The 25,938-nt window shown below is 42.5% G+C and overlaps 1 protein-coding gene across 3 annotated transcripts; it reads right to left on the bottom strand.

Annotated features, from left to right (window-relative positions):
• Positions 1–762: 762 nt before the first annotated feature.
• LOC133017903 (protein SSXT-like) lies at positions 763–14,109 on the bottom strand. 3 transcript variants are annotated; one of them, XR_009682790.1, is made up of 8 exons: positions 13,959–14,109; positions 13,543–13,619; positions 13,351–13,447; positions 11,840–11,899; positions 5,930–6,023; positions 3,255–3,397; positions 2,744–2,806; positions 763–2,012 (listed from the first exon to the last, which is right to left on the bottom strand). XR_009682790.1 is itself a non-coding variant. In XM_061084149.1 (7 exons), the coding sequence occupies exons 1-6, from the start codon at positions 14,025–14,027 to the stop codon at positions 3,273–3,275; spliced, it is 522 nt and encodes a 173-aa protein (XP_060940132.1). In that variant the 5' UTR covers positions 14,028–14,109; the 3' UTR covers positions 763–2,012; positions 3,255–3,272. The 3 variants fall into 3 exon arrangements, 2 of the variants coding, with proteins under 2 accessions (XP_060940132.1, XP_060940133.1); XM_061084149.1 differs by lacking the exon at positions 2,744–2,806; XM_061084150.1 differs by lacking the exon at positions 763–2,012 and having other exon boundaries at positions 2,031–2,806.
• Positions 14,110–25,938: the final 11,829 nt, after the last annotated feature.

Genomic DNA, 25,938 nt, shown 5'->3' with positions numbered 1-25,938 from the left:
TCTCCTTGCCACCTCTTCATCCTCCCCCCACGGCCCCAGACACAGTCACAGGAGGAGTGACTTTGTCCGACCCCAATACCGTCTGCGAGAGCACAGCTGAGGGCAGCAGCTGCCAGGGAGGACTGGTGGGGGAGCGCCCAAAACGCCGGCTCTGCCAAGCGGAGGGGCCGGGGGGAGCCACAGTGGCAGCTGGGAAGGGTGGGGCGGCCAGCTGTGGAGCAGCAGGATGGTTGGGGTGACTGGGAGATGCCACTAAACCTGAGCAGTATCACACAAAAATGCACACAAACACATTTTTATACATAGGTGCAATCGTAAAGCGTTCACACTTCCCATCTTTCCTTTAAGGACTTGTGCTGCACTCACACACACAGACACTCATCCCTGGCACAGAGGCAGGCCCAGCAGTCTGTGGCCCTCTTAACACCAGCACCGCTCGCCCATCACATGCTTCGGCCACACATCTGGCGTGCCATCTGTATCACTCCCCCCAATGTGACAGGTAGTCCCTCTCCCTCTCTGGGGGGAGCAGAGAGGGAGAGAGAGAGACGCGGAGGGTAATTTGGGGTGTAGATGTGCTCTGGACCTCTCCGGATGCATCTGGACAAAGCAGAAACGCCACTGAGCCAGGCTGGGTCATTACCAGCCGGACACTCGCCACCAGATCGCAGATGAAGACAAAACAATTATATCATATCATGATTTTCTTCTGCATCTCGATTGAAAGGTCAATCACTAAAAATAAACACAAGTCAAAATATATTAAAGATTCTTCCAATTTATTTTAATGTAGTTTTACATTCCCATGACACAAACGTGACCACCACTTGGATGAATGACAGAATGGAAAATATTAAAACAGCCATATATAAACAATACTCAGAGGAGGTGGGGATCCTCTTCTTTCTGCCGATGTACATATGGGATCGATAAAGTATGCACCGTAAAACAAGATATCAAGCCAGTGATACAAAACTGCACCAGTCTGTACTGTGAAATTAGGGAATCCATGCTACATATCACCTGTTTGAGCACATATATGAGGAGCATTGGACAATATCATGTCAGGTGATGTTGTTTGGAAAAAGTATTAATGATCCAAATTTCATTTATATCAAAAAACAAACAAGAAAAGCAAACAATAGAGCAACTGCTATGTTTTCAACATTTCTTTATACCAGGTGTTTGGCCTTTTTTTATTCTCTTTTACAGTGTCCATGTCATTTATTTAGCAGATCCAATTCAACACAACAAAGAAATAAAGGAAAAACAAACATAATGTGCTGGATGGGATCAACATTTTAAAGATCATAAAAAACACAGACACATACATTTGATGAAATAAACAACACAGCTTTAGTACTAGTTTATGATGTCTTATACAATGTTAGCTTGGTCTAAAAAGCATAAAATATATTTATACATCATCACATACATCAAGACATGTACCATGGCCTAGCAGGAAGTTTGTCGGGTGCATTATTCCGTATGTTAAGCACCCACACGTTTCTCTACTGCTGGCATTATTGCTTCTTATGAACGCGGAGCTGAACCGGAGAGAAACAATGCACCACAGTAGATTGAAACTGTAAATTTAAATCTCTGTTACCCCAAGAAAATGAATTTGTTAGCTCGTTTCACAATCTGCAATGCTGAAGCATAAGGCAGTTCCTTTTTTTTTTTTTTTTTTTTTTTTTTTTTTTAAGGCATTGCTGCTTTGAGACATACTGGAACAGAGGGAGAGTCACGGACTTTGACACTGATCAAGTCCATGTACATGACCAACAGAATACATTTTACAGGCAAGGATGACAGTCTAAAAAGACGGGGGGCAAACGTATCTTGTGTTTTTGAGGGTTGCATGTTCGTGTCTGAGAGAATCTCAGTGAGCTGCAACCATCTTTAAAGTCTGCTGAGCGATAGACCCGAGGTCAAAGCTCAGACAGAGATTAGAGCAGAGCTGTGGGGGTTGCTGTGACCTTCTCTCATTGCTGGTAATTTCCGTACTGGCTCTGTGGAGAGAAATGTGACAGACACATGTTACTCAAAGTAAAAGCACAAAGTAAACACTTCTAGTCACAAATCTCAATGGGGCGCAAAAAACATGTACTGCAAACCATGATTTATGGTGCATTTGCTGGTGTTGACCAGCAGGTGGCAGTATGGCCTCAACTTATGTGCTCTATATTGTAACTTGTTACCTCAGGTTTCAGCTGCAGTTTGGCAGAGGACCCTTTTCCTCAGTAAAGAGAGGATACTAACTTCAAGTGAGACAGGTTCATGTAGTATTGAATGCATTACTAAACAGGGGTCGAAGTATGTGTTTGGAATTAATGGCAAATACATAGGGAACAAATTTGGAGACAAACGTTGACATTTTCATATACATAACATCATAATGTGAATATCAATCATTTGAAAGTTTTATAAAAAGCATAAAAGTCATTACAACCAGAGTTGTAAAGAGACACAGTCAAAGCAGCTAAGCTTTGGCCGTCTCACTGTAGATGATAAAGCATGCTTTGTTCTGGACCTCATGACTTACAATTCGACCCCTGGTTAATAACAAACCAAAAACTTTGAGAAAAAATAGATAGAAAAGAAAAAAATTTGAGGAAAAAAAAAGAGAAAGATGGAAGAAGGATAGAGACAAAACAGACAGAGGAAACATAACAAATGAAAAATTAAGGCTAGGTGGTCAAACGTCTAGATTGGACATTGAGGTCTTCACAGCAACCATTACCTTTGCTTCTTATAGAGCTAGTCAGGGGTTCAAATCCCCGGGTCTTTATTTCCTCATGTGCCCCTGAATATTCAAAGATAAAGATATCAAAGAGTAGCTGTGGTCCCCACATGAGACCACAGGAAATAAAGGGCAACAAATAGGTCTCCTCTTAAACACCAGAGCAGTCTGCATCACGTTTAAGGAAGAATCCTCTTACAGCCCTCATATTTCACTGGTATGGCAAACCACATTAGCCAGGATATGACTCAGGTTAACAAGTGACAGATACACCCTCTAGTAACACATTCACTCTTGACGGGAAGAACAGAAATTACCCCCCAATTTGATGACAGCATGCACAACATACTACCTTTAAATGTTTACCTTCTAACTCCACTCAGGTTGATGTCTCACTGAGAATTACACAACATATACAACTTATTCTGGCAATAAACATCATGAAAGGGACAAACTAAGACCGATGTGTAGACGAGTCTCTGTGACTGTCCAGTCTTGTGGGTATACTCACTTGGTTTTAACAGTAAGGTCACTGCTGCCGGCCCTGGGGGGGGGCAGTTTGAGGAGGGCAATAGACCCAATACTGCTGCCAGTGCCCCTGCCCCTGAGGATCGTTGGGGTACTGTTGGGGTACCGGGGCACTTTGGGAGGGACCTGCGACAAACAGAGAACTCACTGTTAAATTATGAATGTGTATAGCTTTGAGTAAACTTAGACACAGTCAGTAATAACTACACAAAAATAATTCTAATTTATCCTCATGTGCACTTGAGTTCTGTTCACACTGGGAATTTTCTTCAGAATGCAGAAACGGTTCTAAAAATTTGATAATGTTAAACCAAAAAAGCTTCCTTTAGACTTTAGAGCCACTGAAATGATCAGTTGATAATGAATGATATTTTTCTGCCAGAACCTGTTTCAGAGCAAACTGACCTGACCCCGGCAGGCATTCCATAACTCATTCCATCCATGTTTAGAGAGACAACAAGAACAACCAATAATAATGATCGCTGCACCGAACCAATCATGCCGCTGGAATAGAGTGACTGCCAGGTCAGGTTCGGTTGATGCACACAGCAGCGTAGGAGGAGCAGCCGACAGCAGCACACGTGCTAATGTTTGGGTTCCTACATAGAGGTGGACGACTCTGCATCGATGCAGTGACTGAACATAATCATAATCATGTTTTCCACTGTGTTCACAGTTTCAGCGGGTTTTCCACCCCTGAATGATTATAACCATCACTGCTTCAGGATCACACAGACGCACATTAAAAGGTCAGGTCGTCCTGTGTCAAGAGTCTCTGTCGGAGTCTGCTTCCTCCTCAGTTCCCTCTGACATGCGCTCACTTTACAATTTACCAATAAACACTAGGGATGGGCATAATTAATCGACGATCGATTAATTGATCATAAAGAACTTCGTCTAGGACATATTTTGTCTTCGACGAAATTCTGTTGCGTTCACTGCCAAAACTGCGAAGCTATACGTCTCCATGAGCGCATGAGTAGGAGGGCAGAATATCTGATTTGCCTGAACGCAGCACAGTGATGACGTTAGCAGCTGTAGGAAGCAGCCCGGAGTTACTCGACAAGCCCCACTGGGGGACCGGCGGCTGGCCGCTGGGAGCTAGCTGGATTTGACGGTTCTCGACCTCTCAGTCCGGTTGTTGACATGTCATCAATCCCGAAACCCCTCACCCAGACCCGGGTCTCTCCGGGTTCCCTTCCCCGTAGACTGAGGGTCCGCGTGCGGACATGAAGCCGAGCTCCGCAGCTAGCCGAGGCTAGCTCCAAAGCTAGCCCCTTCTGACCCGGACAGGGCCGGGTCTGGTAGAGGGGTTCCGGGAGTGGGGACGGGACAACGGCCAGAGTAGGAGGTCGAGGGCGGCGGAGTCCAGCTAGCTCTCAGCGGCTAGCTGCTCTCTCAGCGGGGCTGAAGAGTACCGCAGCGCATATTTTCAAGTGTAACCATTGAACATCCCATTTAACTGCAACAAGATTTGTTCATCTTGTAATAAAGATCTCAATGAGGAAACACGCTGTGTTTTTTCTATTTTCACTGCATTTTAACAGCCCATAAATAGTGAATTTTAATATAAAAATATAATAATTAATCGAAAATTCGTCATTAACTGTCCCGACGATCGATGAAGACAATTTAATCGAATGCCCATCCCTAATAAACACCATCACTGATCACAAGTTATTATGACCATAAGATAAGTACATGACTGACGTTTACTTTGTCTCTCTGCTCTAGAGTTTATGTGAGATATTTAAACCTGCTACCCAACAGGAGACGTAACACGCAGACAGGACATCAGGGTTAAAGTGACGGAACGTCCCGAGTCATGATCCGACATTATCGATTAATAACTGTTTTAGAATATAGGACTAGATGGTGAATATCCCGCGTGATTAGCGGTTTGTGTGTGAAGAGGTACACACAAAAGATAAATTCTTCCCGTAGTGTTTTATCCTCATTGTTGCAGAAGAAGCGACGCCTCGTTAATCCGGGAACATAATATATAGATTTTTATACAGATCAGTTCTACGCGCGAGTTCAGCGTTTGCCAAAAATATGAACGGGTTCATGAGCAATGCACCGGAGTGCAGCGTCGCTGATTGGATAAATATCGCGATATATAACGATCGACTGATTAGGAAAAAAGTACTGTGATAAGATTTGTTTCCATATCATATACATATAATGATGTTGTTGTAAAAGCAGAACTGTGAACCAGTTTGGGTTTTCATCAAAGGATGATCTATCCATCTTTGGTTGTCAAAGTTTTTAGGATATAGCGCTATATAACACTCCAACTTGGCACAGTGTGCGGGTAATACTGAGATAATAAGATATCAAGCCTTGATTACATTTCTTTGACATTTAGAAACATGCCATTGGAAAAACAACATAAAGTGGAAATGTTACATTTGCAAACACATCTAAACACAGCAAACATTAAAATAAACAATGTTACTAAAGCAGAGAGCGTATTCAAATGGAGAAAAGTCTAAGACCACCAGAACTGGCAAATGGGTGACATCATCCTTCAGCAAAGCAACCTCCCTCACAGTGCCTGTCTCACCACAGTGAGACAGGCACTGTGATGGGAGAGAAGGGGAGAGAAAAGAAAGACAGAGGAGGGAGGGAAGTTTGTTGGGGGGGTTGGTTACTTACCAGGCATCTGTCCATTCATCTGGCTCTGCATGTGTGGGGCTGGAGGGCCACCACTGACCATTCCCTCAGAGGGGATAGCTTGACCGTGAGGAGGCTGGGGGGAGGTCCAATCAACAAGGAGAAGAACCATTTAGAAAGATTCATCATGTGTAAATGAGGGCTACAGATAGACATGTGGTACATGAAGACTCACTGAATAAGGTATGCTCATTTAAGTCATTTATAACTACAAATATTTTTTTGCAGGTTAATGTGAGGTGGTGACACTTCCCACAGAGCTGTGGGGCTTCAAAGAGACAAGGCGGAGACACTAAAGGCCGGCGCATGCTTCTGCGTTTTCACGGGAACGGAGACGCAAGAGCTCTTCCGGGCCCCTCACGGCCCTTCCTACGTCCTTACGTGCGTCGGCCAATTTTTCTAACTAGACGGCAAAGCCCCGCAAGCGTCACCCGGCCGCGAGGGCTGTGATTGGTCTGCTGACTACATCATTTTCGGAGTCGCATATCCGGTTCATGCCCGGAAACCACGGAAGATTTAGAAGAACGAATATGGACCAGTTAGAAGAGCACTTGGCAGAAGAGATCCGACACTATGTCCACTAGTATAACCCGTCACTAACCAGCGGATTTTTCCGCCAGAAAAAGGCTCTGCGGAGCCGCCGTGGCGATGTAAATAAATCGCTCTTCTTCGTGCAACACACGAAGAAGAGCCGACTTTGACAAAAAACATTACTGCGCCTAGTGTTCTGGCGGGGAATTGCATGGCAACACGCGCAACGGTTGGAGAACCATGAATGACAACGAGTCCTGCGTTACAGCTTAAGGCCAATTTATGCCTTTGCGTTTGTGAAACAACGGACAGATAAGACTGCCCTATACGTCGAGAAACGCCCTCTCCGAGGGCTTCGGAGAGCCTTTCGTACAGGCCTGACTTTTCTAACTATCCGTGTCATGTCGGAGAGCTGAAGGCCAGCCCCTTGGCTGTGATTGGTCCGCGAACAACATAATTTCCGTATGACCACATTTCCGTACGGCGTCATTTCTGTTCGACGTCATTTCCGGACCTCAAACTTCCGGTTTACTTCCTGTTTACTTTACGAGATGTTGTCTGATTGAAGCAAAGTAGTAGTTAGTGCCGAGAGTCCCTGCTGACTGTGTGTGGAAGCTGGGGGGGGAGCTAGCAGCTACACGGAGCTAGCTCTGTCTAGCCTCAAGCTACACGGAGCTTCAAGCTGTGGAATCAGCAACAAAGTTCGGAAACAAGCCCGGGGAACCGCTGCTCTAAGAAACGATAACATCAGCATCTTGACCTGCTGGGTGACACTTTATTTAGTTCTGTTAGTTGCCGTGGTTCAGTGTGTGGGAGAGAGAGATAAACAAACACACGTGGACTTCTTCTTCCGATAATTGGGGTAGGTTTTTCTGAGCTCGCCTTCCATTGCGCCGCCTATGGGTTTGGCGGTGAATTTTTTTCGACGTAACGAAGTCGGATCTGGTCGGAGAGGTAAAAATCAAAAAGACTCTTTACCCCCCGCTGAGACCTCTCCGAGACACGGATTACGTAGAAGTATATTAGAGCCTTTACTGCCTGCGGGCCCCTGACGACGCAGAAGCATGCGCCGGCCTTAAGACTTGTAGCCTTTAGTCTTGCTCAGGCAACATAAAGTTTGGATAGGTCATTTCCTTAAAGCTATGACAAGAAAATCTTAATATTAAAAACTAAAAAATTTTGTTTTTTTATATTACAGAGCATTTTTTATTATATCATTAATTGTAAAACTTGTTGGAAAATAGACACCTTAAATAAAGCATGTAACGAGAGTCACTTGGGACCCAGCTCAAGATGGCAGAATAGACAGCTAGCTCCCGATCAAAACTCGATAAAAAACCCCGAACTTAGTTATTAAAACGAGTTTTAACATTTTGGCCTTGAGCATGAAAATGGGAGAAAGATCGAGAGGATGAAAAAATACCAAAAACCCAGCTAAACAACCCGAACTGCCGGACGACGGAGAAGACATGGTTGACACGGGGGAAGAAGACGAAAACATGGAGCCTGGAGCTGTCGAAGCGCTGCATGTAGGTCTGAAAGACATCTTTAAAGAAATCAACGACTTCAGAACGGAAATGAAAAGCGAGCTCGCCACACTCAAAAAGGAAATGAAAAGAGAACTAAAGGAAGAACTCTTAAGAGAGACATTAACCAAAAGCTAGCAGACACGGGGAAGGAGCTAGCAACACAAACGGTGAGAATCGCGGAGGCTGAGCAAAGAATTGACGAGACGGAGAACTGGAATGTGGAGGTGAAAGAGGCGCTGCTCCAAACACTGAAGCAGCAGAAAATACTACAAGAAAGATTGACCGGCCAAGAGGGAAGAAACCGGCGAAACAATCTTCGGATTTTTTGCCTGGAAGAGGGAACAGAGGGCAGCTCAGCCGCACAATTCATAGAACAGTTGTTTAAAAAGGAGCTCGCCTTGCCGGCAGAGATGGACCTGCAAATACAACGCGCACACCGAGCTCTGGCACCAAAACCGGACTCCAGCAAACCCCCGAGATCTATCGTGGTGAACTTCCTCCAGTACACAACAAAAGAGATGGTACTGAGGGAAGCCTGGAAGAAAAAACCACAACATAACAACCGAGCGTTGTTCTTTGATCATGACTACGCCACGGAAATAACTCAGAAAAGAAAGGAGTACGCGGGAATTAAAAAAGCTTTAAAAGAAAGAGGAATCCGTTTCCAGACACCCATGGCCAGAATGAGGATACACTGGGACACCGGCCCGAAAACATACGAAACTGCGAGAGAGGCTGCAAAAGACCTGAGCGAGAGAGGGATCGGAGCGACAACTGTCCCGGCGGGGAGAGGTGCACCTTAGACGGGGATGGAGAGCAGCCTGACGGTGAGAGGAGCGTCTTCCGCGGAGACTGAGGTGAACCTTAAGAGAGCGTGGCCATGGCAACGGGTGGGAAACAAAGAGGACACCGCAACACGAGCAAAACAAAGACTGCAGAAATACAGAGGAATGGACTAACAAAGTATGTGAGTGCATCTACATGAATAAGTAAGTGAAAGATAACACATAAAAGACACTGAAGATAAATAGTCTAAGAGTTTGTATATAGGTGGACCTGCGAGATTGGACTTAATAGTCCTCATTGTTAGGATTGATCGGATGCTGTATGTGTGAGCTATAATGAGACAGATGTTCAAGAAAATCTGTATAACAACAATAGACCTCACCAAGGAAGGGCCCCCATATTTCATGGGATCTTCCCCTCAACCCACGGGGGAAACGTGGGGGGCAAGTGCCTACTGTCTTAGTTCGGTTTTTTTCAGTGTTGAGTTGCTCAATGTTCTTTGGGCTGTTGTTTATTCTCATGGCTGCAATAAGGGTCCGAAAGAAATGTATAACGTCATTCTCCAAAGTTATAAATGAACAGCATATCGTTAGTGTCGTTAAATGTTAATGGGTTGAACAATCCAATTAAAAGATCTAAGATAATTTTGAAAATGAGAACTTAAGGCCCAAGTTGTCTTTATGCAGGAAAGACACCTTTCCCAGGAAGAACATGAAAAGCTGAAGAAATTCGGTTTTAGAAACACCTACATGTAAACAAAGCAACAAAAGAAGTGTGGCAATACTTATACAAAACTCGACTAATTTTGAGTGTCTCAAAGAAATCAAGGATACAGAGGGACGATATATTATGGTGAAGGGGAAATTACAGAAAGAGGTGGTTACACTAATAAATGTATATGCTTCTCCCGAGAGTACTAAACAATTCTTTAAATCATTATTCTCAGTCATGGCCTTAGAAAATTAAAAGGAACATGGACTGGTTGATGTATGGCGTGAACTGCATCCAAGGGAAAAAGACTTTACACATTACTCTACTTTATATAACACACACTCTAGAATTTACTATATTTTTATGAATAACTGGGATTTACACAAAGTACAAGACTGTAGAATTGGTGTGGCTGACATCTCAGACCATAATGCAGTCCACTTAAATGTACTTTTGAATAAAAGGCCTAGAGACTGAATGTAAGCATAGTGAACAACAAGACAACGACAGAACAAATTAAAAATGAAATAGGGATAAGCATTGAGGAAAATGACACAGAAGAAATCAACCCAACAATCTTATGGGACACAGTGAAGGCGGTGATAAGGGGGAAATTAATAGCCATCACGTCAAGACAAAAAAAACTTAAGCAGGCAAAGTATCTCAACTTAGTGGAAAGACTAAAAAATCTTGAGGTACAACGCCAAACTACTTACACAGGCCAAATCCAACAAGAAATAAAGGATATTAAAGGGGAAATAGATAATATATTAGGGAGCGAAAATTTCTGAAACAAGATTATTATGAAACAGGCCCTAAAGCCACAAGGCTTCTGGCAAGAAGAATTAGGAAACAAGGGATTAACACGATATAGTATAAGATCAGAGACTCTTCCACAGACCAACTCAGACATAATGAAGTACAAATAGAGAACACATTCAGAGACTACTACGTAAAACTATACTCTCAACCACCCTCATCGGATGAAGATGCAAAAAGACAGTTCCTTAGTTCACTTGATCTGCCATCTATTGGAGAAAAGCAAAACAATGTTCTCACAGCACCTATAACCCCTGAAGAAATAACTAAGGAAATATCCAGGCTTAAGGCGAATAAATCACCAGGAAGTGACGGTTTTCCATCGGAGTGGTACCGAACTTTTAAAGAAGAACTAACCCTTCTCCTTGTTTCATCCTTTAACTATACCCTTAAGGAAGGTAGATTGCCACCCTCATGGAATGAAGCAATCATATCTGTAATCCCCAAGGAGGGTAAAGACGCAGAATATTGTAAAAATTACAGACCCATTTCTATACTCAATGTAGATTACAAGATACACACATCCATTATAGCAAGGAGATACCAGAATTTCATGACAGAATTAATTGACGATGACCAAACTGAATTATTACAGGATGACAAACATTAGATAACCTAAGAAGGACCCTGCAAATAGTAAACTCGATACAAATTAAGGAAACTAAGGCTATTTTGCTGAGTCTTGATGCCGAAAAGGCTTTCGATAGCGTAAATTGGACATTTTTATATTTAACTTTGTAACGATTTGGATTTAACAAAGAAGCCATGAAATGCATCAATACAATCTACCAGAATCCTATAGCTAGAATAAAAATTAATGGTAGTCTAACAAAAAACATAAAGTTGCAGAGGGGAACACGCCAAGGATGTTGCCTGTCCCCACTCCTCTTTGCCTTATACATTGAACCTCTGGCGCAGGCTATAAGGCAGTGTGAGGAAATAAAGGGAATAAATATAAAATAACAAAAACATGTAATAAGTCTGTTTGCAGACGATGTTATAATATATTTAGAAAGACCTGATGCAAGCCTAACACATTTGATGAAACTTATAAGTATATACCGAGACCACTCAGGATATAAAGCAAATGTGAGTAAAACACAGATTCTGACTTTTATTTATACCCCGTCCCAAGAAACTACAAACACCTATAAATCGAAATGGAACTCAGAAAGCATAAAATATCTTGGGGTAACCTTAACAAAACAGATAAGCCATCTTCAGAAAATAAATTATGATCACATCCACCTACAAATTAAGAGGGATATTGAGAGATGGTCGACCATATCACTGGACTTCAGTTCAAAAATCGACATTATTAAAATTAACATTTTCCCTAGGCTGTTGTATTTCTTCCAGTCCCTTCCTGTTAAGATACCGCTAGAAAGGTTTAAAACCTGGGACAAAATGATTTCGAGGTTCATTTGGAACGGTAAAAAACCAAGAATAAAAAAGATATTTAAAAAGCATATATAAAGATATTAGGTTGAAATCTCAAATCAAACGATCCGCTTACCTCATTTTCCTGTTGCTCCGGATCCGGGAATCTGGCTGATTTCCGTTGTCCCTTTAAAATCTAATAAAAAAAAAAAAATCCGTCAGTCAGTTTTTATCTCCATCTTGTTGTGATGACACTCATCTCAATTTGAAGTTGATCCGATGAAAACCCTGGTACAAGTATATCAAAGTAAAAATGTGGAGTATGGCCAAAATGGCCACTAAATGTAAAATAGCAGGCTTCCTGTTGTGTTTTTCCAATTGCACCTAATACTTTTTTGTTTGTCTGGTCATGATACACCTGTATATCGATTTTTGTGAAGACCGGTCAATGTGAACACCTTCCGGGGGTCTCGGGGGGCACTGTTGAGCCATTTTGCGACGCCCATTGAAAATTTCTTCAGAATACGTAAATTTTCACCACTTTCTAACTTTCTGCAAATTTTGGTAAGAAGTTGAGCACGGTAAAGCCCTCAAAAAGCCAATTCATTTGCCTGAATAATAATAATAATAATAATAATCCTTACAATAACAATAGGGTCCTCCCTGACCTTTGATCAGTGCTCGGGCCCTAATAATAATCCTTACAATTTCAATAGGGTCTCACCTGACCTTTGATCAGTACTCGTGCCCTAAATAATAATAATAATAATCCTTACAATTTTAATAGGGTCTCACCTGACCTTTGATCAGTGCTCGGGCCCTAATAATAAAATAACATTTCTAGGGCTGCAAAGCAGCACAGGGTGTGCCCGAGCACATGCATTTTGAAGCGTTGCATGCTTTTTGCCTGAAAAAACAAAAATAACGAGAAATAGACGTGACCTTTGCAAAACATAAAGTTTCCTTTGATCTAGGAAGACTGACACTGCAGGAGTGGAGCTGTTTGTTTGCGGCTCAGCATCAAAGGATTCATGGTCCATGTATGTCCTTTGATGCCTTTGATGTAAGATTTTTTGTTTGTCTGGTCATGATACACCTGTATATTGATTTTTGTGAAGGCCGGTAAATGTGAACACGTTCCAGGGGTCTCGGGGGGGCACCGTTGAGCCATTTTGCGACGCCCATTGAAAATTCCTTCAGAATACGTAAATTTTCACCACTTTCTAACTTTCTGCAAATTTTGTTAAGAAGTTGAGCATGGTAAAGCCCTCAAAAAGCCAATTCATTTGCCTGAATAATAATAAATAATCCTTACAATTTCAATAGGGTCTCACCTGAACTTTGATCAGTGCTCCGGCCCTAAATATAGCACGCTACAACTGGCTAAGAATCAGGGGGTATGGCACTCCCAAATTTAAAGGATTACTATGAAGCAGCACAACTTGGACCAATAGTCAAGTGGTGTGACAAACATTATAACTCCAAATGGAAAGAGATTGAGATGAGGGTGGCTAATAAACCAGTGCAATCCCTTTTGGGCAACATTGCATTGATAAAAACATTAAAAGATTCAATAGATCCAATAAGGTCAGGTGCTAAACTTTACTCTTCACTCAGTGGAAACAATCAGCATGGACCAATACTCACAGCAGGGAGGAGAGACTGCACGTCTTGATCGGGCTCTGCTAGGCAGGAAACACACCAGACGAGGTACACTTGATTTTTTTTCAGCATCTTCATATACCTGGAGGAGGTGGAGATGTAGAAGCATCAGTACACACCTGGGACTTGTATCCATGTGAGCTTACAGCTACAGTGACGTGAAGGGAAACCACTTACTGTAAACACTCTGCTGTTTTGCCTTTACTATGTAAGTCCTTTATCGACTGGATCAGATGGTTGTTCTCGTCGAGTAGCTGAGACAGTAAAGGGCAGAAGATTGATCTCACGTTTGTGACATGAAGTAAAATGACCCACACTGAACAAATTAGCAGACAAAGTCCTTGTGTTGGTGATGGTTATTCTGCTGTAGTTTGGAAACAACGGGGGTGATGGAGAGGGGAAGAAGAGGAGGAGGAGGTGGGGCGTTTTGTGTTAAATATGAGTGTGCATTTCTGGCTAACAAAACGTTCCATCGTCCCCGAGCTGGTAACGGTCGGATTCGGGTCAATGCTACGTGAGCTAGCTCCTCGGCTAGCTCACGTAGCGTAGCCTCCATTCTGCGACGAGCTAAAAAAAAAAGAAAGATGGATTACCTTTTCAATTTCCTCGTTAATAGAGTCTTCCTTTCCGCGCTGCCTGTCAGTTGTGAGAGGCACCGACATGGTGATATCTAGTGATGTGTCCTCCTGTGGCGAAGCGTGTGTCGAGTGATACAGGATGGGTTTTGTGAAGCGCGTATCGAGGCTTGTGTTGATGACGTATGTGATGACGTTCAAAGCCACTCGAGCCGGCCGATCCATAGATATCATATATAAAGCATAGACTATATAAAGGCTTTGATGTCTCGTCTGCGTTGCCGGCCAACGGAGACGAACGTCCGCACATGGCCACTACATAAACGTCAGAGATGTAGTTATGACACTGCATAAATTATTCATTTTTTTTTTAGAAAATAACATAATTATTCATAAGTATGCAGTGTCATATCTACATCTCTGACGTTTATAACAAACCAAACCTTTATTGTGCGTTTGCTTGCAATAATTAGTATGGGGGGGGATTCATTTATTAAAACTTGTACAAACTTGCGGTATCTTTTCTTTGTAACCCAACTTCATCTCTGTCCTGTGAAAGGATCTTTTCTAAAGCAGGCGAAATTATTTCAAAAAAAGGAAACCACCTGAAACCCAGCACTGTTGAAAAGCTGTTTTTAAATAAAAATTAATAAACCGTTATCTCTATTGTACGTGTTACATTTTGTCCCCCCACACACATAAGCACAGTCACAAACCCAGTAACACAAGCACATTCACATCACAACCCTCTTACCAATTTGTTTCCACTTTCACTTTTGACCACTGGACCTCTCCGGATGCATCTGGACAAAGCAGAAACGCCGCTGAGCCAGGCTGGGTCATTACCAGCCGGACACTCGCCACCAGATCGCAGATGAAGACAAAACAATTATATCATACTATCACATCCTGACGGCACCAATAGTGCTCATCTGGTTTGTGCCGTCGTCAGAACGAATGATTTTCTTCTGCATCTCGATCGAAAGGTCAATCACTAAAAATAAACACAAGTCAAAATATATTAAAGATTCTTCCAATTTATTTGAATGTACAGTTATACATTGCCATGACACAAACGTGACCACCACTTGGATGAATGACGGAGAATGGAAAATATTAAAACAGCCATATATAAACAATACCCAGAGGAGGTGGGGTTCCTCTTCTTTCTGCCGATGTACATGTGGGATCGATAAAGTATGCACCGTAAAACAAGATATCAAGCCAGTGATATAAAACTGCACCAGTCTGTACTGTGAAATTAGGGAATCCATTTCAGAACATTTTCACATCTTATGTTACATATTTGACAGTAACAAACTTTATTATTCACACACAACACTATTCGAATGACATCAACTTAGACATTTATTAAAAAAAAAGGGGGGGGGGGGGTTCCAGTATCGGCAAAACTAACAATTATCTACTTGTCGGAAATATATTATTAAACCGATTTGCAGTCAATGGAGAAGACTGAGGTGCTTGTACAGAAGAAAAAAGGCTCCAGAGAATTATTTTACATTTTGCATTGAGATCTGCTACATATCACCTGTTTGAGCACATATATGAGGAGTATTGGACAATATCATGTCAGGTGATTTGTTTGGAAAATGTATTAATGATCCAAATTTCCTTTATATCAAAAAACAAAGAAAAACAAACAATAGAGCAACCGTCATGTTTTCAACATTTCTTTATACCAGGTGTTTGGCCCTTTTCTTTTTTACAGATTCTCTTTTACAGTGTCCATGTCATTTATTTAGCAGATCCAATTCAACACAACAAAGAAATAAAGGAAAAACAAACATAATGTGCTGGATGGGATCAACATTTTAAAGATCATAAAAAACACTGACATGCATTTGATGAAATAAACAACACAGCTTTAGTACTAGTTTCTGATGTCTTATACAAAGTTAGCTTGGTCTAAAAAGCATAAAATATATTTATACATCATTACATACATCAAGACATGTACCATGGCCTAGCGGGAAGTTTGTCGGGTGCATTATTTCGTATGTTAAGCACCCACACGTTTCTCTACTGCTGGCATTATTGCTTCTTATGAACGCGGAGCTGAACCGGAGAGAAACAATGCACCACAGTAGATTGAAACTGTACATTTAAATCTCTGTTATCCCAACAAAAATGAATTTTGTTAGCTCGTTTCACAATCTGCAATGCTGAAGGATAAGGCAGTTCCATTTTTTTTTGTTTTTTTTTAAGGCATTGCTGCTTTGAGTCATACTGGAACAGGAAGGGAGAGTCACGGACTTTGACACTGATCAAGTCCATGTACATGACCAACAGAATTCATTTTACAGGCAAGGATGACAGCCTAAAAAGACGGGGGGGCAAACGTATCTTGTGTTTTTGAGGGTTGCATGTTCGTGTCTGAGAGAATCTCAGCTGCAACCATCTTTAAAGTTCGCTGAGCGATTGACCGTAGGTCAAAGCTCAGACAGAGATTAGAGCAGAGCTGTGGGGGTTGCTGTGACCTTCTCTCATTGCTGGTAATTTCCGTACTGGCTCTGTGGAGAGAAATGTGACAGACACATGTTACTCAAAGTAAAAGCACAAAGTAAACACTTCTAGTCACAAATCTCAATGGGGTGCAAAAAACATGTACTGCAAACCATGATTTATGGTGCATTTGCTGGTGTTGACCAGCAGGTGGTATGGCCTCAACTTATGTGCTCTATATTGTAACTTGTTACCTCAGGTTTCAGCTGCAGTTTGGCAGAGGACCCTTTTCCTCAGTAAAGACAGGATACTAACTTCAAGTCAGACAAGTTCATGTAGTATTGAATGCATTACTAAACAGGGGTCGAAGTATGTGTTTGGAATTAATGGCAAATACATAGGGAACAAATTTGGAGACAAACTTTGACATTTTCATACACATAACATCATTATGTATATCAATCATTTGAAAGTTTTATAAAAAGCAAAAAGTCATTAAAACCAGAGTTGTAAAGAGACAGTCAAAGCAGCTAAGCTTTGGCCGTCTCACTGTAGATGATGAAGCATGCTGTGTTTCTGGACCTCATGACTTACAGTTTGACCCCTGGTTAATAACAAACCAAAAAGGAGAGAAAAAATAGAGATAGAAAATAAAAAACTTGCTGAAAACAAATGAGAAAGATGGAAGAAGGATAGAGACAAAATAGACAGAGGAAACATAACATATGAAAAAATTAAGTCTAGGTGGTCAAACGTCTAGATTGGACATTGAGGTCTTCACAGCAACCATTACCTTTGCTTCTTATAGAGCTAGTCAGGGGTTAAAATCCCCGGGTCTTTATTTCCTCATGTGCCCCTCAATATTCAAAGATAAAGATATCGAAGAGTAGCTGTGGTCCCCACATGAGCAACAAATAGGTCTCCTCTTAAACACCAGAGCAGTCTGCATCACGTTTAAGGAAGAATCCTCTTACAGCCCTCATATTTCACTGGTATGGCAAACCACATTAGCCAGGATATGACTCAGGTTAACAAGTGACAGATACACCCTCTAGTAACACATACACTCTTGACGGGAAGAACAGAAATTACCCCCCAATTTGATGACAGCATGCACAACATACTACCTTTAAATGTTTACCTTCTAAATCCACTCAGGTTGATGTCTCACTGAGAATTACACAACATATACAACTTATTCTGGCAATAAACATCATGAAAGGGACAAACTAAGACCGATGTGTAGACGAGTCTCTGTGACTGTCCAGTCTTGTGGGTGTACTCACTTGGTCATAACCGTAAGGGCGCTGCTGCTGGCCCTGGGGGGGGTCCAGGTTGAGGAGGGCGATAGGCCCCATACTGCTGCCCCTGCCCCTGAGGATAGTTGGGGTACTGCCCCGGGGCACTTTGGGAGGGACCTGCAACAAACAAAGAGAACTTAGTGTTAAATTATGAATGTGTATAGCTTTGAGTAATCTTAGACACAGTCAGTAATAACTACACAAAAATACTTCTAATTTATCCTCATGTGCACTTGAGTTCTGTTCACACTGGGAATTTTCTTCAGAATGCAGGAACGGTTTGTCTAAAAATTTGATAATGTTAAACCAAAAAAGCTTCCTTTAGACTTTAGAGCCACTGAAATGATCAGTTGATAATGAATGATATTTTTCTGCCAGAACCTGTTTCAGAGCAAACTGACCTGACCCCGGCAGGCATTCTGTATTTTGTGTAATCCTGAACCCAATGTTTGTGGTACCCAGTCCCTGATATGCATGGTTATTGCTGGTTTCCCCGAATGACAGACATGTGCCGGGTCAAATAGATATAATTTCATAATATTTGTCTGAAGCTGTGCTGGACCGATGGGTTACGCTGGGTTCGGGTCAGGTATCCACACTCTAGTTTGCATCAAGTCATAAAACTATTTTTCACTTGAGCAGAAGGATTATTCTTATGTACATCAGCTCGATAATGATTGTTGGGACATGGTTTTTGTGCAAAAAGGCAGGGCTCTCTTTCAGGCCTGTATTGGAAGTCAAAACCTGAGAGCACATGGCCTTTGTCTTGAAAAAGCCACATGCCGCATGGACTGGAGCGAACTCATCTCCCAGAGTGCAATGTGTTCTCTTTGTCCTGAGAAGGTCACATAACTCCGTCTCCAAGGAGGCTACAGGTTCCTTTTGTTTCAGCAAAGTCACACCTAGGTGCCAAGAGCCACCCATGATCAACTCCAATTGGTCACTTTGGCCATATGACCTGGGGGTCACTGGGCCTATTTAAGAGCAGGCCTCCCCAAACTCTCCCTCTTTCTCCAATCCCTCGGAGGGCCGAAGGCTGCTCCAGCAGCGCTCTTCTCCACCGACCACCACTGAGGACAGCAGGCCGCTGGCCTTTCCTCCTGCATCGGCGAGTGGCGGAACCGGATTCCTCCAGCTCAAATATTCTCTTTCCAACAACTTGAGGTCAAAGGTCGAGCTTCCAGCTCATCTTCTCAAGAAAACCTCCACGCATCTCAAGCTTCTTCTAAACTCCTTGCAGCAACTCGGTGTCCTGCAAGTAAGAACTACAGATTCAATAAGCAACTGAACTGCACAGCTCAACAGAACCGCGGAAGCAGAGACCACACGAACCAGAGACTTCAAAAGCCAGAACTGCTACCCGAACTGCACAGCAACTTTCTCCCTGTCCTTGGACTGGTAACATAATCTGGGCTTAATAATTTTACTAGGCTAAGCAAGACTGTTTATTTGATTCTGTGTGGTGTTTATAAGTTTGATATATGTGGTGATATTGTGTTACAAGTTAAATCAAGGTTAATGTAAGTCGGGCTCAACACAGACCCTGCCATTTTCTGATTAGCATTCTCACAGACCCCGCATATCTCTTCACCTACTTAACTACGTTCCCCCGACCAGAAGGAGGGGGGGGGGGTTTGCTATCTTAGAGACCATCTTAAAGATCACAGGAAGGTGTGACTCCCTTTGTTTAGCTACCAGAGATCCCCTCTCTCTCTCACACACACACACACACACACACACACTCACATACACATCTTTATTAGTTAGTATATTGTTTAGTAATTGGTGTTTTATACTTATTATGTTTATAATAAATGCTTTCTTTTAAACTTGTCCTTTCATTAATGTTGCATAAGTGAACTTTGCCAACCGTTACACTGTCAAGAACTCGATAAACCTTAACTGTTCATTATATAATCTTTAATAGTAAATATTAAGATTTCTAATTGAACTAGATCTAAATGAGACTGATCTTAATCAATAAATTGGCTATCTTTTCCCTTCTGTGAAGGGTGGTGCCCCGCGAGAACTTAGTCAAACTAAAGTTATGATTTAATATTAATATGTTAAATATGAATGTTTTATTTTCTATTTTTGATAACCAAATTTATTGAACGCCTAAAGGCACACTAGCTTATGGTATCACTCCTAACCATTATTGCACAACATGATCAAAGTTTCGCCCATTGATCATGTCCATTTACTCTGGGAACTATGGGGAATCCCTTTTATCACTAATCATTGGTTTAAGGTGCCTCTTAACAACGCCTGACTCAGTAATGAATGAGGCGGTTCCGTAATGTGAGGAGACATAGAGGAGATCCTGTTGGTTTTCATTAGAGGAGCAGGCTTCATTAAAAAATAAAAAAATCTTTTGATCAGCCTCCATAAACTGTAGTTATCTCTGCCGACATTGTTAAAAAGTGGGCAAAGCCTGACTGGGGCTGGAGTCAAATGAGGCCCACGCTGCATTGTTATGTGCCCATAATAACTTATACTGTGGAGGATGAGCTTGTGGGGACCTGCAAGAGAAAGCATTTGTGTTTGCCAGATGAAACTCACCTCACAACCGCTTGCTCTCTGCTACCTCATTACTGACATGAGCTCTGGCTCAGACAGTGGGAGAGCGATGGAAAGTTCCAGTAAAAAAAATAGAATGAGGGGAATAGAAAAAGCCTTGAGAGCTGCGAGTATTGCACTCAAACTGCAGACTTTATAGACTTAATTAATTATGATTTACTCTCAACGCCAAGAACGGGAGGGGACAACTTTACTCACAATATTTTTTTATTCATAAACATGTTGATTGGGTTAAAAAAAACAATAATTTTTATAATAGATTAATCAAAAAAGCAGCCTGGGGGGGTCCAGATTAAGAAGGGCGTCCTGCTGCCCCTGAGGACTTTGGGAGGGACCTGCGACAAACAAAGAGAATTCAGTGTAAAATGATGAATGTGTACAGCTTTGAGTAAACTTAGACACAGTCAGTAATAACTAGTCTCGAGTCTCTGTGACTGTCCAGTCTTGTGGGTATACTCACTTGTTTAACAGTTAGGTCACTGCTGCTGGACCTGGGGGGGGGCCAGTTTGAGATGGGCGATATTCCCAATACTGCCGCCATTGCCCCTGCCCCGGGGCACTTTGGGAGGGACCTGCGACAAACAGAGAACTCACTGTTAAATTATGAATGTGTATAGCTTTGAGTAAACTTAGACACAGTCAGTAATAACTACACAAAAATACTTCTAATTTATCCTCATGTGCACTTGAGTTCTGTTCACACTGGGAATTTTCTTCAGAATGCAGGAACGGTTTGTCTAAAAATTTGATAATGTTAAACCAAAAAAGCTTCCTTTAGACTTTAGAGCCATTGAAATGATCAGTTGATAATGAATGATATTTTTCTGCCAGAACCTGTTTCAGAGCAAACTGACCTGACCCCGGCAGGCATTCCATAACTCATTCCATCCATGTTTAGAGAGACAACAAGAACAACCAATAATAATGATCGCTGCACTGAACCAATCATGTCGCTTGAATAGAGTTACTGCCAGGTCAGGTTCGGTTGATGCACACAGCAGCGTAGGAGGAGCAGCCGACAGCAGCACACGTGCTAATGTTTGGGTTCCTACATAGAGGTGGACGACTCTGCATCGATGCAGTGACTGAACATAATCATAATCATGTTTTCCACTGTGTTCACAGTTTCAGCGGGTTTTCCACCCCTGAATGATTATAACCATCACTGCTTCAGGATCACACAGACACACATTAAAAGGTCAGGTCGTCCTGTGTCAGAGTCTCTGTCGGAGTCTGCTTCCTCCTCAGTTCCCTCTGACCTGCGCTCACTTTACAATTTACCAATAAACACCATCACTGATCACAAGTTATTATGACAAGTACATGACTGACGTTTACTTTGTCTCTCTGCTCTAGAGTTTATGTGAGATATTTAAACCTGCTACCCAACAGGAGACGTAACACACAGACAGGACATCAGGGTTAAAGTGACGGAACGTCCCGAGTCATGATCCGACATTATCGATTAATAACTGTTTTAGAATATAGGACTAGATGGTGAATATCCCGCGTGATTAGCGGTTTGTGTGTGAAGAGGTACACACAAAAGATAAATTCTTCCCGTAGTGTTTTATCCTCATTGTTGCAGAAGAAGCGACGCCTCGTTAATCCGGGAACATAATATATAGATTTTTATACAGATCAGTTCTACGCGCGAGTTCAGCGTTTGCCAAAAATATGAACGGGTTCATGAGCAATGCACCGGAGTGCAGCGTCGCTGATTGGATAAATATCGCGATATATAACGATCGACTGATTAGGAAAAAAGTACTGTGATAAGATTTGTTTCCATATCATATACATATAATGATGTTGTTGTAAAAGCAGAACTGTGAACCAGTTTGGGTTTTCATCAAAGGATGATCTATCCATCTTTGGTTGTCAAAGTTTTTAGGATATAGCGCTATATAACACTCCAACTTGGCACAGTGTGCGGGTAATACTGAGATAATAAGATATCAAGCCTTGATTACATTTCTTTGACATTTAGAAACATGCCATTGGAAAAACAACATAAAGTGGAAATGTTACATTTGCAAACACATCTAAACACAGCAAACATTAAAATAAACAATGTTACTAAAGCAGAGAGCGTATTCAAATGGAGAAAAGTCTAAGACCACCAGAACTGGCAAATGGGTGACATCATCCTTCAGCAAAGCAACCTCCCTCACAGTTCTGTGGTGTTGCTAGGCAACCACAGTGAAACAGGCACTGAGGGAAAAGAAGGGGAGAGAAAAGAAAGACAGAGGAGGGAGGGAAGTTTGTTGGGGGGGTTGGTTACTTACCAGGCATCTGTCCATTCATCTGGCTCTGCAAGGGTGGGGCTGGAGGGCCACCACTGACCGGATCAGAGGGCATTGTGTGACCGTGAGGAGGCTGGGGGGGAGGTCCAATCAACAAGGAGAAGAACCATTTAGAAAGATTCATCATGTGTAAATGAGGGCTACAGATAGACATGTGGTACAATGAATACTCACTGAATAAGGTATGCTCATTTAAGTCATTTATAACTACAAATATTTTTTGCAGGTTAATGTGAGGTGGTGACACTTCCCACAGAGCTGTGGGGCTTCAAAGAGACAAGGCGGAGACACTAAGACTTGTAGCCTTTAGTCTTGCTCAGGCAACATAAAGTTTGGATAGGTCATTTTCCTTGAAGCTATGACAAGAAAATCTTAATATTAAAAACTAAAAATTTTTGTTTTTTTATATTACAGAGCATTTTTTATTATATCATTAATTGTAAACACAGTCAAAGCAGCTAAGCTTTAGCCGTCTCACTGTAGATGATAATGCATGCTGTGTTTCTGGACCTCATGACTTACAGTTCGACTACGTGAAGAACAGAATTTACCCCCCAATTCCATGACAGCATGCACAACACAACACCAACACCACATACTACCTTTAAATGTTTACCTTCCAACTCCACTCAGGTTGATGTCTCACTGGAATTACACAACATATACAATTTATTCTGGCAATAAACATCATGAAAGGGACAAACTAAGACCGATGTGTAGACGAGTCTCTGTGACTGTCCAGTCTTGTGGGTGTACTCACTTGGTTGAAACAGTGATGGGAATGCTGCCGGCCCTGGGGTGGGGTGGATTCAGGCGGGCAATATACCCAATAGTGCTGCCAGTGCCCCTGCCCCTGAGGGTACTGGGGTACCGGGGCACTTTGGGAGGGACCTGCGACAAACAGAGAACTCACTGTTAAATTATGAATGTGTATAGCTTTGAGTAAACTTAGACACAGTCAGTAATAACTACACAAAAATAATTCTAATTTATCCTCATATGCACTTGAGTTCTGTTCACACTGGGAATTTTCTTCAGAATGCAGGAACGGTTGGTCTAAAAATTTGATAATGTTAAACCAAAAAAGCTTCCTTTAGACTTTACAGCCACTGAAATGATCAGTTCCAGTTTGAGCTGTAATTTTCTGCCAGAACCTGTTTCAGAGCAAACTTACCTGACCCCGGCAGGCATTCTGTATTTTGTGCAATCCTGAACCCAATGTTTGTGTTACCCAGTCTCTGATATGCATGGTTATTGCTGGTTTCCCCAAATGACAGACATGTGCAGGGACAAATGGATATAATTTCATAATATTTGTCAAAAGCTGTGCTGGACCGATGGGTTATGATAGGTTCGGGTCAGGTATCCATACTCTTAGTTTGCATCAAGTACAAAAACTATTTTTCGCTTGAGCAGAAGGATTATTCTCATGTATCAGCTCGATAATGATCAAAGTTCCGCCCATTAATCATGTCCATTTACTATGGGAACTATGGGGAATCCCTGTTATCAATAATCGGCTAGAATTAAAATAGCTGATCCCATTGGTTTAAGGTGCCTCTAAAAAACGCCTGACTCAGTAATGAATGAGATGGTCCCGTAATGCGAGGAGACATAGAGGAGATCCTGTTGGTTTTCATTACGCCGGGTTATCACCGGGCGCCATGCCTTAAATAACAGCTGACTCCCATCCACTCCCATGTCAATCCTCTGTGTCGGTCCCACCAGAGGCTGAAGTGCAGCGCTGCGCCAAGGCTGCCTCGCGCCGTGCAGCGATCGTTTCGGCGTCGAGTCTATTTTTTTGCGCTTGACGCAGGCGTATCGCTGCAGGTAACACACTGAAAAATGATTTTAAACGATATTGATGACATATTTTATATGATATAAATGATCAAATATGCATCCCATAGTTTGTATTCCCCTTCTGTTGTCCTGGAGTTTTAATTTTACCAATTTTACCGATCACATTATTAAATGTCCCCCTCTGCCCCCCCCCCCCCCCCCCCCCCCCCACTACAGCCACACAAGCAGTCATAAAGATAAAAAGAGAGGGGGGGGGGGGGGGGGGGTGTCTACGTACTCTCCCCATAGGCTTGAGTGGAGAATACGTAATTTACCCTCGACACCCGACATTGAACGGAGCAAACAGCGGAGAAGTTCTTGAAGAAGGATGACATTAAATTAATAATTGAAGTGGAAAAGTACAGTGAGCTGTACGATCCTCCGCAAATGTTGTATAAAGACAACATTAAAAAGGACAAATGTTGGGTCGCCGTTGCAGTTAATGACAAATATCAGCTGTATGTGTTATCACGGAGAGGAATCGCAGGATGACCGCCGCGGAGAAAAGCGTGTCTGTTGTGACCAGCCTGTCGCCTGCGCACTAGGGATCTACGCGACGCTTACGCTAGGCTTCAGCGTCCTGTGTGTTCAGCCAAGCGCCGGCGCGCTAGGGATTAGCGCTTACGCGACGCTTCAGCGCCCGGTGTAAACCCGGCATTAGAGGAGCAGGCTTCATTAAAAAAGAAAAAAATCTTTTGATCAGCCTCCATAAACTGTAGTTATCTCTGCCGACATTGTTAAAAAGTGGGCAAAGCCTGACTGGGGCTGGAGTCAAATGAGGCCCACGCTGCATTGTTACGTGCCCATAATAACTTATACTGTGGAGGATGAGCTTGTGGGGACCTGCACAGAAAGCATTTGTGCTCCCTGACTTTTCTCAGGTAAAGCCACAGGTAGAGCACAAGCCACGACGGGGGGTGCTACCTTGACGTTGGACAAGCTCACAAGCAAAAAAGGTTGCAGTGGGCTCAGGACTACATGAAGACCAACTTCCAAACTATTTTGTTTACGGATGAGTGCCGTGCCACCCTTGATGGTCCTGATGGATGGAGTAGAGGATGGTTGGTGAATGGCCACCATGTCTCAACAAGGCTGAGACGTCAACAAGGAGGTGGCGGAGTCATGTTTTGGGCCGGAATCAATGGGGAGAGAGCTGGTCGGCTCCTTCAGGGTCCCTGACGGTGTGAAAATGACCTCGGCAAAGTACATAGAGTTTCTGACTGACCACTTTCTTCCGTGGTACAAAAAGAAGAACCGTGCCTTCCGAAGCAAAATCATATTCATGCATGACAAAGCACCATCTCATGCTGCAAAGAACACCTCTGGGGCATTGGCTGCTATGGGCATAAAAGGAGAGAAAGTCATGAGGTGGCCCCCATCTTCCCCTGACCTTAACCCTATTGAGAATAAATTTGAATTATACTCTAACAGTTGATGACTTGAAAATTATATTGACTGGCTGTGCATTACTATTTAGGAAAATCTTAGCAAAGTGTAATTTGCATA

Source organism: Limanda limanda, chromosome 13 (assembly GCF_963576545.1).
Source record: "Limanda limanda chromosome 13, fLimLim1.1, whole genome shotgun sequence".
Classification (NCBI taxonomy): Eukaryota; Metazoa; Chordata; class Actinopteri; order Pleuronectiformes; family Pleuronectidae; genus Limanda; species Limanda limanda.
The sequence above is the reverse complement of the archived record's forward strand: the minus strand, read 5'-3'. Positions and strand labels throughout refer to the sequence as shown.